Source organism: Pelophylax lessonae (assembly GCF_965119305.1).
Source record: "Pelophylax lessonae genome assembly, chromosome: 6".
Lineage (NCBI taxonomy): Eukaryota > Metazoa > Chordata > Amphibia > Anura > Ranidae > Pelophylax > Pelophylax lessonae.
In genome coordinates, this window is record NC_138773.1 from 204,644,836 (window position 1) to 204,657,981 (window position 13,146).

The 13,146-nt window shown below is 43.8% G+C and overlaps 1 protein-coding gene across 4 annotated transcripts in view; it reads left to right on the forward strand.

The window, feature by feature from the left end:
• Nucleotides 1-13,146, forward strand: part of PIKFYVE (phosphoinositide kinase, FYVE-type zinc finger containing) — a 583,956-nt gene that overhangs the window by 61,656 nt on the left and 509,154 nt on the right. For all 4 annotated transcript variants that reach the window (XR_014225388.1, XM_082260055.1, XM_082260056.1 and 1 more), the window contains exon 8: nucleotides 11,450-11,588. Coding sequence is in view for 3 of the 4 variants with exons in the window: in XM_082260055.1 (XP_082116181.1) it covers nucleotides 11,450-11,588 (139 nt within the window). In the remaining variant the exon portion in view is untranslated. The remainder of the gene's footprint in view (nucleotides 1-11,449; nucleotides 11,589-13,146) is intronic.

Consider the following 13,146-nt stretch of genomic DNA (forward strand, 5'->3'; position numbering starts at 1 on the left):
GTGGTCTAGTGTAATACTGACCATGTTGCGCCGGCATTTATACACCCTCTCCACTCCCACGGCGTCTGACGTCACTGCGGGAGTGAGAGCTTATCTGCAGCCATGCCACATTGGCTGGAAACTGTCCACCAGAAGAGCCGCTTGTGACAGCAAACAACTTGCTGTCAGGAAACCAAGCCCACTATCCCAGGAAGGGAGGAGAGCCACTGTGGGACACTAGGCAGAATGTGACTTCACACCTGGAGTGGGCTGGCTGCTATAATGTGGTTCGGAACTCCTAGCAAGTTTTAGCCAGTGTCCCAATAACCTAATGCTAGCCTACATATAACCAGAGGTTTATAAATACAAGCCTTACGCTATACTCCATGATAAGTAATTTTAAAGATAAGTATTGGGTATTACAGATGATAATACAATAAATGTGCATAATTCTCTTTCGTTCATTGAGACACAGCTTCTTATCTTCTTGATCATTGGATTATACTGCCCCCTACAGGAGTAGGACAGTAGGCAGGAAAAAGATTGACTACGCCTATGGGGCAGTCGCAGCATTCCTCCTGGCTGACAGCCCCCCCCCCCCCATTCCGATGGAGCGGTGGTCTGTCAGGAGCGGTGCCCACCCTATTTACTTTATAGTAAGTTGCTGTCCCCCCCCCCCCCATCTTCCCCTGGAGGGTTTTGGGGTGGACGTGGGCCCCTTGGGTTCCCCCCCTTCCCTCCAGCCCCTCTAAAATTTAGGTGGTCACTGTAGGTTTTCCTATTATGAGGGCCTCTATGGAGGGTTTTGGAGGGCAACCCTTGTTTTTTGTGGTGTCCATTCGTGGGCCCTTGGTCGACGTCCCCTTTATGGGATAACAGTCGGTGGCCCTTTTCTGATTGTTTTCCGGGTGAGCTTAGTACATTGCCTTGCGAAAGTATTCGGCCCCCTTGAACTTTTTGACCTTTTGCCACATTTCAGGCTTCAAACATAGATATAAAACTATAATTTTTTGTGAAGAATCAACAAGTGGGACACAATCATGAAGTGGAACGAAATTTATTGGATAGTTCAAACTTTTTTAACAAATAAAAAACTGAAAAATTGGGCGTGCAAAATTATTCAGCCCCCTTAAGTTAATACTTTGTAGCGCCACCTTTTGCTGCGATTATAGCTGTAAGTCGATTGGGGTATGTCTCTATCAGTTTTGCACATCGAGAGAATGAAATTTTTGCCCATTCCTCCTTGCAAAACAGCTCGAGCTCAGTGAGGTTGGATGGAGAGCATTTGTGAACAGCAGTTTTCAGTTCTTTCCACAGATTCTCCATTGGATTCAGGTCTGGACTTTTACTTGGCCATTCTAACACCTGGATATGTTTATTTGTGAACCATTCCATTGTAGATTTTGCTTTGTTTTGGATCATTGTCTTGTTGGAAGACAAATCTCTGTCCCAGATTTAGGTCTTTTGCAGACTCCATCAGGTTTTCTTCCAGAATGGTCCTGTATTTGGCTCCATCCATCTTCCCATCAATCTTAACCATCTTCCCTGTCGCTGCTGAAGAAAAGCGGGTCCAAACCATGATATTGCCACCACCATGTTTGACAGTGGGGATGGTGTGTTCAGGGTGATGAGCTGTGTTGCTTTTACGCCAAACATAACATTTTGCATTGTTTCCAAAAAGTTCGATTTTGGTTTCATCTGTCCAGAGCACCTTCTTCCACATGTTTGGTGTGTCTCCCAGGTGGCTTGTGACAAACTTGAAACAACACTTTATATGGATATCTTTAAGAAATGGCTTTCTTCTTGCCACTCTTCCATAAAGGCCAGATTTGTGCAGTATACGACTGATTGTCCTATGGACAGAGTCTCCCACCTCAGCTGTAGATCTCTGCAGTTCATCCAGAGTGATCATGGGCCTCTTGGCTGCATCTCTGATCAGTCTTCTCTTTATGAGCTGAAAGTTTAGAGGGACAACCAGGTCTTCGTAGATTTGCAGTAGTCTGATACTCCCATTTCAATATTATCGCTTGCACAGTGCTCCTTGGGATGTTTAAAGCTTGGGAAATCCTTTTTGTATCTAAATCCGGCTTTAAACTTCTCCACAACAGTATCTCGGGCCTGCCTGGTGTGTTCCTTGTTCTTCATGATGCTCTCTGCTCTTTAAACGGACCTCTGAGACTGACAGTGCAGGTGCATTTATACAGAGATTTGATTACACACAGCTGGATTCTATTTATCATCATTAGTCATTTAGGTCAACATTGGATCATTAAGAGATCCTCACTGAACTTCTGGAGAGAGTTTGCTGCACTGAAAGTAAAGGGGCTGAATAATTTTGCACGCCCAATTTTTCAGTTTTTTTTGTTTGTTAAAGTTTGAAATATCCGATAAATTTAGTTCCACTTCATGATTGTGTCCCACTTGTTGTTGTTTCTTCACAAAAAAATTACAGTTTTATATCTTTAGGTCTGAAGCCTGAAATGTGGCAAAAGGTCAAAGTACTTTCGCAAGGCACTGTATATAGCGCGCCCCTGCCTCATCTACCTCATCTGTCTCATCAGTTCCTGAATCTGTTCCGTCCGCCGCGGATGCGAGTCACCCTGCTGGGTCTGCGTCCACGCACCCTGAGTGCTCAGATAGTGAGGATGATGCCACTGCTCCTCTAGCACGCATGAAAAGGCGTTGGTGAATGCACTGATTGTATAAGTGCCTAAAACTTTTAAAAATGGAAGATGCGGCTGATGTTGTATTGGAGGCGCCGATCCCTTTTGGTACCCACAGGCCCTCCAAAGCGACGAGGGTGTCCCCCTTTTCCTCTAACATTGTCACAAAACAGTGGGGTTGTCCAAAATGCACTTTTGTGGTCTCTAAGCGTTTTTGCTATGTGATATCCTTCTATTCGCTGCTTAAAAAGTGGACAGTCTCACCTGTGGTGGACTCGTCGGTTTCCAGGTTAAAAAAAATACCTTTTTTATTCTGGTTGAGGAGTCCCCGGCTTTTAAAGATTCGGCTGATAGGAGGGCGGAGGCTCTGGCCCGCCATATGTTCAGTGGCTGGTTCGGCACTTAGGCCGGTATTTACTATTGCCCTAGTGTTGCAAATTCTGACCGAGTGGACTAAACTTTGACGCCGGGACCTGGAGACCACTCTCCCCTGCCTTTGCGAAGCTTGCGGATCAGTTGGTCCAGGGGCTACAGTTTTTTTTATCTGTGGTGCCTCTTTGGATGCGGCTCCTTTGATTCTAGGCTGTATGTATCAGCAGTGGTAGTTAGGTGTATTGTCTGGCTGGAATGCTGGTCTATGAACCAGACTTCTAAGAAGGCCTTATCTGATCTCCCCCTTTAAGGGGATAGTCTGTTTGGAGCTTCCTTGGATGCCATTAACCGCTTAACGACCGCCCGCCGCAGTTATACTGCGGTAGGCAGCCGCTCCTGCGCGAACTGCCGTATGTATACGTCGGTCACGCACCTGCAGCTAGGGGGTAAGCGTGCCGCCGGTGTGCTCCTGCCCCCGATCGGCAGCGGGGGATCCCAATGCACGGGGCAGGCGGCTTCAAATTGCCGTCTGACACCCGCGATCGTTTCCCACAGAGAGAAAGACGGGTAGCTGGTGTAAACACAGCTGACCACTCTTCTCTCTGGAATGATCAGAGCCCCTGTGATCCTGCTATATTGGATCACAGGTCTCTGTGATCATTTCACAAGCCACGCCCCCCACAGTTAAAACACGCCCCTATGTACACATTTAACCCCTTGATCACTTACTGTGTTAACCCCTTCCCTGCTAGTGTCATTATTACAGTAACAGTGCATATTTTTAGCACTGATTACTGTAGTAATGTCACTGGTCCCCCCCAAAAGTGTCAAAAATGTCAGTCGGGGTCCGATTTGTTCGCTGCAATGTCGCAGTCCCGCAAAAGATCGCAGATTGCCGCCATTTACTAGTTTAAAAAAAAAATAACAATGACCTAAATCTTTCCCGTAGTTAGTAGACGCAATAACTTTTGCGAAAACCAATCAAAATACGCTGATTGCGATTTGTTTTTTTGGGAAAGTTTTATATAGCAGAATGTGTGAAAAATATTATTTCTTTTTTTTTTTTTCCAGAATTGTCGCCCTTATTTGTGTATATAACGCAAAAAATAAAAATCGCACAGGTAATCAAATACCACCAAAAGAAAGCTCTATGTGTGGGAAAAAAAGGACATAAATTTTATTTAGGTACAGCATCGCACGACCGTGCAATTGTCAAAGTAACGCAGTGCCGAATTGCAAAATTTGACCTGGTCATTAAGGGGGCAAATCCTTCCGGTCCAGAAGTGGTTAAGGGTCTCACAAGGGGGAAGAGAACTCTTCTACCGCAGGCTATCAAGGGCAAGGAGCCAGCGTGGGCCTTTCTTCTCGGCTCATAAGTGGCCTTTTCGTCCCTCAGGGTCTCGAAGACAAGGGATCAAAGCTCTTCAGGGCCTCCACCGGAGGTTCCAAGGGAACCTGGTCTGGCAAGCCATGAGTGAGCTCTTCAGACCTGCAGACAAGGCTTCTTCTACATGAAGGGGTGCCCTCGTGGACCTGTGGGTCCATGAAGTAATTCGGTCCGACTACAAGATCAATTTTCGGTCCCCAGATCGCTTACGGGGCTCTCTTTGGGGCAGTGCAAGACTTGTTACTTCAAGGGGTGATTTTTCTGGTTCCGACTTCTGAATGTTTACAGGGGTTTTACTCAAACCTCTTTACAGTTCCCAGGAAGAAAGGCAAGGTACATCCAATTCTTGACTTCAAGGCGCTTATCAGCTTTGTGAGGGTACAGAAGTTCTAAATGGAGTCCATTCGCACGGTAGTGGCGTCCCTACATCAGGGCTTCTATCAAACTCAAGGACGCCTACCTTCACATTCTAATATGATGTGCCTGTCACCAGCATTTCCTCCTCTTTGCCATGGGCGAGGGGCATTATAAGTTTGTGGCGTTACCCTTTGGTTTTTGCCTCAGTTCCTCAGGTCTTCACAAAAGTGTTGGTCCTGGTGCTAGCATTGTTACATCAGCGGGGGATCGCGGTACTGGGGTACCTGGGCGATGTTTTTCTGCCAGTGGAGCCTCCAACTGCTCTGATGGAAAACTTGACAAGAGTAGATTACTGTGCGATCTACTCTTGTCAAGCTGACTGTCATCCCTCCGGGCTTGCATGTGGGTGCTGGGCCTGATAGTGTCAACCTTCGAGGCAGTTCCGTTTGCACAGTTCCATGTGAGATCTCTGGAGAAAGATTCTGGTGAAATTGGACAAGAATCCACGGTCTCGAGAGATGACTTCGTTCTTCAGCACTTTGACATGGAAAATAATTCTCCCCCCCCCCCCCCCCTGTACTGGACGGTTGTCCCCCACGGATGCCAACCTGTCCGGATGGGGAGGCGTCCTTGTCACAGATTGTGCTCAGGGGGTCTGGACTCTGGAAGAGTCCAGATTGCCGATTTAATGTACTGGAGCTCCGAGCGATTCAGACTTTGTCTGGATCTTTGGACAATTTGTCTACAGGGGTGTCCGGTACAAATTCAATTGGATAATGCCTCAGCCGTGGTCTGTCAATCCCTGGGGGGCACAAGAAGTCTCCTGGCGGCTTGGGAAGTAACCTGAATTCGAGGGTTGGCAGACCGATTCATTCCAGCCCCTCTGCCGTACACATTCCAAGGAAGGTAAAGAGATTTGTGGCACGGTCTCTGGATCTTCTGGCTGACGCAACAGACACATTCTAATGGCTCTGGACTGGCCTCCTCAGTCTTGGTATGCTGATCTGGTACGGCTGGTCGCCGATGTTACTTGAAGACTTGCTCTCAGGGAAGGTCTGCTGTCCCTAGGGCCAATTTTCCATCCTGCTTTACAGTTGCTGGCTTTAACGGCTTGGCTGTTAAAAGCCAGGTGCTGAAGGATAGAGGTTTGTCTGAATCAGTAATTCCTACACTGTTAAAGGCTAAAAAATCTACAATCGTACTTGGAGGAGGTACATTGCGGGGTGTGAGTCTCTTGGGGTTCCCCCTTTTTCTCCAATGAGGGGTTGAGGAGTACCATCAATGGCCAGGTTTCAGCCTTGGCGGTTTTCTTTCAACGTCCATTGACCACACATTCCTTTGTATCTTTTTATCCAGGGAGTTTGACATTTTGGCTCCTCCAGTGTGGTCTCCTTGCCGCCATTGGACCTCCTATTTGGTTGTCCGTTCTCCTCCAGAAACCTCCCTTCGAAAATATTTGGGAGGTTACCCTGCCTACGTTGTCCCAGAAGGTGGCCTTTTTGGTGGCTATTACAGCTGCACGCAGGGGGTTTGGAGCTGGCACCATTACCTTGTCGTTCACCTTACCTGGTGGTTCAAAGATGAGGTGGTTCTTTGTCCCTGTCCGTCGTTCCTTCCAAAGGTCGTCTGCTTTCCATTTGAATGAAGGCATTGTTTTGCCTTTTCTATGTCCCAGGCCTAAACATCCTAAGGAATTTGCCTTGCATTTCCTGGATGTGGTTCGGGCAATCGGGGTGTACCTGGCAGCTATGGAGTCTTTTAGGAAGTCCCTATTTGTGCTCACGGATGGGCCTCGGAAAGGGTTGTCCGCTTCCTCTGCGCCAATTTCCAGATGGATCAGACAGACGTTGATTCAGGGGTCAGGTTCCTCCTTTCCCTAACAATGGGAGGAAACAAGGAGCCGCACAACTGGGTGGAGATGCAAATCATAAAAGTCCAAATTTTATTGAATTCCAAAAATAAAAACACATCCAATATGTGACCACAGCAGTCGGAGACATGGAAAAAAGCACGGCGGTTGACACGTTTCACGGAATCTACCGCTTAGTCGTTCCTCCTTTCCCTGTCAAGGCGCACTCTACTCTTGCGCTCAGTGCCTCCTGGGCTTTGCGTCATCAGACGTCAGTGTTGCAGGTTTGCAAGGTGGCCACATTGGTCGTCTGCACATTTTCACAAAGTTTTTTAGAAGGTGGATGTGTTGGCATCTGCGGATGCTTCTTTTGGCTGTAAGTTTTTGCAGGCTGCTGTTTAGAGGACCTGGTCCTTTTGAAGGGTGTATTGTTTTTTTCAGGTGAGCTCCAGTTGTTTATGGTTGAGCTCCATGTTACCTGGTTGGCCACGGTTTAGCCTTGGGAATTTGTTTATGCTGTTCCAACGCCTCATGTTTTGACACCGCTTTGGGACGTCCCAATGGTCAAGAAGATACGGAGCTGTGTCCGTCAATGAATGAAGGAGAAAATTGAATTTTTGACTTGCCATAAAATCCATTTCTCTGATCATTGACATACACAGCACCCACCCCTCTTGAGTTGGCTTTCTTCTGACACTGCTTGTAACAAAACATAGTGCCTATAGCAGAGAGTGGCAGTATACCCGCTGTGACTGCCCCATAGGCGTAGTCAAGCTTTTTACTCCCTAGTGTCCTACTACTGTAGGGGCAGTATAACCCAGTGGGTAATAAGATAAGGAGCTGTGTCCGTCAATGCATCAATGAACAAGTTAAAAATCCCAGTTCTTCTTCTTTTTTTTTTTTTTTTTTTTTTTTTTTGCAGAAAAGCACAGCACAATGCATGTTGACCACTTATCCACTGGGCACTTAAACCCCCTTCCTAATCAGACCAATTTTCAGCTTTCAGTGCTCTCACATTTTGAATGACAATTACTCAGTCATGCAACACTATACCCATATAAAATTTTCGTCCTTTTTTTTTCACACAAACAGAGCTTTCTTTTGGTGGTATTTAATCATAATTGGGTTTTTTTATTTTTTTGCACTATAAATGAAAAAAGACCAAAAATTTTGTAAAAAAAAAAATGCATTTTTCATCGTTTTCGGTTTTAAAATTTTGCAAATGTTGTCATTTTTCTTCATAAATTTTTGCCAAAATTTATACTGCTACATATCTTTAGTAAAAATAACCAAAATAAGTATACATTTTTTGTTCTTTGTGAAGGTTATAAAGTCTACAAGCTATGGTGCCAATCATTGAAAATTTATCACACCTGATGTACTGACGGCCTATCTCATTTCTTGAGACCCTTAGAGCCGGTTCACACTACTCCGACTTGGGACACGACTTGTGTGCCCTCAAGTCGCCCCAAGTCTCTTGTCATCACAAATTCAATGTAAATAAATGAGAGCCGTCTTGATATGCACTACTGAAGTCGTTCCTGTACTACTTCAAGGCGACCTGTATCTGACTTGTGCACATAGACTTCAATGAGAGTCGCCTCTTAAGTCGGATCCTTATCTATTTTCAAGCAACTTATCAGACTTTCCAGGAAGAAGAAAAAGATTAGCCAGGCATTCCCCACAGACAAAGTCGCCTATCATTTAAGTCTCTTCAAAGTAGTGCACAAGTCTCTTAACAAGTCTCTTCAAAGTCGCTCCTTCATGGGGCGACTTTCTGGTCGGGGTAGTGTGAACCGGCTCTAAAAAGCCAGTACAAATACCCCCCAAATTACCCCTTTTTGGAAAGTAGACATTCCAATGTATTTAGTAAGAGGCATGGTAAGTTCTTTGAAGTTTTTTTTTTTTTTTTTTTTTTTTTTACACAGTTGTCCATTTATTAAGATATTTCTAACACACAGCAAACATGACACCCCAAAATAAAATACATTCTGCTACTTCTGAGTATGGCGATATCACATTTGTGACCCTTTCCCACAGCCTAGCCACATGCAGGGAGCACCGTCATTTCCTGACTTCCCATTACAATTTTGTGAGGCACTGTAGTGGCACGGATGGGCACTGACATGGCATGGATGTGGCATTGATGAGCACTGACGTGGCATGAATGTGGCATGGATTACCACTGATGAGGCACGGAGGCGTACTGGCATGGCACGAATGGGTATGGATGTGGCACAGATGGAAACCATGGATTCAATACAGTTGTGCTTGGGAACCAATGAACAAGGGTAACAATAAAGGTTGTAGTTTGAGTCTTTAATTGAGACAGAACGCATTGCTTACATTCTGTATTGTTCTCCCTAGATTTTATGAACTGTATTCTCTGTTTTCTTAAGGATAAATATTTGGTACTTTTGTTCTCCCTAAAGTTGCCCCTAAAGGGGTTGTAAAGTCAGAAGGCTTTTTATCCTAATGCATTCTATGCATTAAGATAAAGACTTCTGTGTGCAGCAGCACCTCGAATACTTACCTGAGCCCCTCTCTATCCAGCGATATCAATGAATGCTTCAGCCATCCGGTACCCTCTATCCCGATTGGCTGAAACACAGCAGCACTGCCATTTGCTCCTGCTGCTCTCAAACTCAGCCAATCAGGAGAGGGGGGGGATGGGGCTGAATGGTAGCTCCATGTTTGAATGGATACGTGGAGCTGCACCCCGGCTCGGTGCCCTCATAGCAAGCTGCTTGTTGTGGTGGCACTCAACAGGTGGGAGTAGCCAGGCGCTCCAGCCAGGAACCTGAGAAGAGGAGGATGGGGGCTGCCCTGTGCACAACCACTGTACGGAGGAGGGAAGTATAAAATGTTTTTATAATAAAAAAAAAAAAAAAAAAAAAAGAGACTTTACAATCACTTTTATATGTATGCATAGCAAACCTATTATTATTTTTTGTTTTTGATAGAGCTGTGAATAGTTAAGACCTATTTGGGTTTTTATTATGTTTTATATCCTCTGGTAGATTTCCCTTCACTTCTGGTCTCTAAGACACTACAGAAAGTAAGGGGAAATCTCTCCAAAATGAAGGTAAAATTGTGACTAGTTCAGGTGTCCTGTAGATTTGCCCTCAACTTCTGTTCTGTGTAAAAATGTAAGTACAGTGGATATAAAAAGTCTACACACCCCTGTTTAAAATGTTTCTGTGATGTAAACAAATTACACCAGCATAAATGATTTCAGAATTTTTTTCCAACTTTAATGTGACCTATAAACTGTACAACTCGATTGAAAAAAAACTCAAATTTTTTAGGGGGGGGGGGGGGAGTAAAAATAAAAACATGTTGTGCATAAGTGTGCACACCCTAGCTGTGTTCAGAATTAAGCAATCACACAATAACATTCAAACTTTTATGTTAGGAGTCAGTACACACCTGCCTTTTTTAATGTGCCTCTAAATAACCCCAAATAAAGTTCAGCTGTGCTAGTAGGTCATTCCTGACATTTTCCTAGTTGCATCCTACAGCAAAAACCATGGCCTGCAAAGAGCTTCCAGAGCATCAGAGGGATCTCATTGTTTAAAGGTGTCAGCCAGAAAAAAGTTACAAAAGAATTTCCAAGTCACTAGATATAACATGGAAAAATTGCACAACAGTGACATTATCAAGAACTGGATGTCCCTCCAAAATTGATGAAACAAGGAGAAGAAAACTGGTCAGGGAGGCTGCCAAGAGGCCTACAGCGACATAAAGGGGGCTGCAGGAATATCTGGCAAGTACTGGCTGTGTGGTACATGTGACAACAATCTCCTGTATTATTCATATGTCTGGGCTATGGGTTAGAGTGGCAAGACGGAGGCCTTTTCCTACAGAAAAAAACATCCAAGCCTGGAAAAACGAATCTGAAGTCTCCCAAAATCATGTGGAAAAATGTGTTCTGGTCTGATGAAACCAAGGTTGAACTTTTTGGCCATAATTCCAAAAGATATGTTTGGCACAAAAACAACCCTGCACATCACCAAAAGAACACCATACCCACAGTGAAGCATGGTGGTGGCAGCATCATCATTTGGGGCTGTTTTTCTTCAGCTGGAACAGGGGCCTTAGTCAAGGTAGAGGGAATTATAAACCGTTCCAAATACCAGTCAATATTGGCATAAAACCTTCAGGCTTCTGCTAGAAAGCTGAACATGAGGATGAACTTTATCTTTCAGCATGACAATGACCCAAAGTATACATCCAAATCCACAAAGGAATGGCTTCACCTGAAGATTAAAGTTTTGAAATGGCCCAGCTAGAGCCCAGACGTGAATCTGATTGAAAATCTGTGGGGTGATCTGAAGAGGACTGTGCACAGGAGATTCCCTTGCAATCTGACAGATTTGGAATGTTTTTGCAAAGAGTGGGCAAATATTGCCATTTGCCAGGTCAAGATGTGCCATGCGGATATACTCATCCCCAAAAAGGATGTAAAAAAAAAAAATCAAAAGGGGCTTCAACAAAGTATTTAATGTGAAAACTTATGACACCATAATATTTTAGTTTTTTACTTCCCTCTACCTAAAAGATTTTAGTTTGTTGTTCAACTGAGTTGTACAGTTTATAGGTCACATTAAAGGTGGGAAATGTTCTGAAATTATTTTCCCTTTTTGTCTCTTTTTTTTTTTTTACTTGACAGAAACCTGACATTTTAACAGGGGCGTGTAGACTTTTTATATCCACTGTATCTGTGGGTCTTAGTGTGACTTTTGGTTAGGCAGCCATATTTGGCAGTAGATGCTTGTGTTCAATGAATATTTTTTGTTTTAATTTTTACTGTACATGTATCACATTTTCCTGTTTCTTTAGGTCAGCCAGTATTACTAATTTATCGCTGGATCGTTCTGGATCCCCTATGGTGCCACCCTACGAATCCTCTGTCAGCCCACAAGCTTCTCGCACATACTTGAAGAATGATACCAATGAAGAAGAGAGGAAAATACTACTGGTAAACCATATCTGTGTTTTTTGCAATTACAACTTTTTTATTTGGATTGACAATTCTATTACATGTTGTGTTCATTTTCTAACAAAGGCAAAATGCATCACTTAGGCTTTCTGTATACGGGCAAAAAAATATATTGTGTAAGTGTTTTTTTTTTTTTTACCTGAACTCTGGTCTGTGGGACAATGCACAGAGTTTAATCCGGACTTATTAATTTAATGCAGAAATGTGCGATAAAAACTTTAAAGGAGAAAAAAAAAAAAAACAATTTGCATGTTTATCTAAGTACATATGGACGTATGCGCGTACATTACAACACTTGCAGGTAAAAGGAAAAGGATAAAATAATTTTACACACATAGGTATATACATATTTACAGGCGTGCATGTAAAAGTCTTTACGGAACATAATTTGTATTTTTAACTCAGGATCTTTTTTACATCGGTGTGTAATAGTCTTCAATATAAAGAGATAGACACCTATAGATCTATCTGTGTGTGTGTGTGTGTGTGTGTGTATGTGTTTATGTATGTGGTGTGTGTGTGTGTTTATGTATATTTGTGTCTTCCAATAAAGCACCAAATGTTACCACCACCACCAACGGGAGAAATGCCCACTCACTATAGCTTCAGTGATCTAACTGAAAAAAGGTCAGCAAGGGCTTTGGGATATTTGATCTATCCGAAACAATCACTGTCTCGCCATCAGATCTTCCAGTATCCTCCTAAATCAATTATTCTTTCCAAAGGATTTCACCACCATTTTTTTTTTCTCCCACGCTCTAAGGACATTCTTGTGTTTTAAGTGGCTGGGATCGTGAATTCAGTTGCAGCCACGACCCCATAGCCACATTTTTCAGCTGGCGATAGGCTTTATTGTAGATGTGATCCTAGCAGCTTTACAGCCCCTCGATCCCTTCTACAGGGCTCAGAAGGGGTCCCCTCTTCCCGCTCCCACCCTTATTGGGCTCTCGCGTGTGATTGGGGAGCCCTGGAGCGCTGCCGCCTGAGAGGGGAGAAAGTTACAGCTGTACCCAACTCCCCTTGGTTTGATGTTTAGAAACTGTTGCATCTGATCTCTATTTGAGTTGAAAGATGCTTTTAAGGAGAAATTTGGGATCAAATGTTGGGTATCTGTTTACTCTGCATAACATCATATTTTATATTTTACCAAAAAATTAGGTAATATGTTGTTTTTGCGTACACTAAAATTAAAAGTAAGTTTTTCCTGAAAAATTGTGTTTTAAAAATAGCTGTGCAAATATTGTGCGACATAAATAGCAACAATGGTGGTGATTTCCATCGACATTTGCGTGGGATCCTGCACAGGTGTTTGTGAAATCGCCCCCGAAGTCAGTCTGAAATACCGGCTTGAAATTGTGCGAGTTAAGCTGAACTCGCACGATTTCAAACCGTCCCAGTGTGAAACTGGGCTAAATTGGTGTTGGACAAATTCACAAGTTATTGTGCCCTTATGAGTCTGGAAAGAGTACCAGAGTACGTGGAGGAAACCCTCATAAGCAAAGGGATGTGCAAAATCCATGCAGGTAGTGTTCTGAGC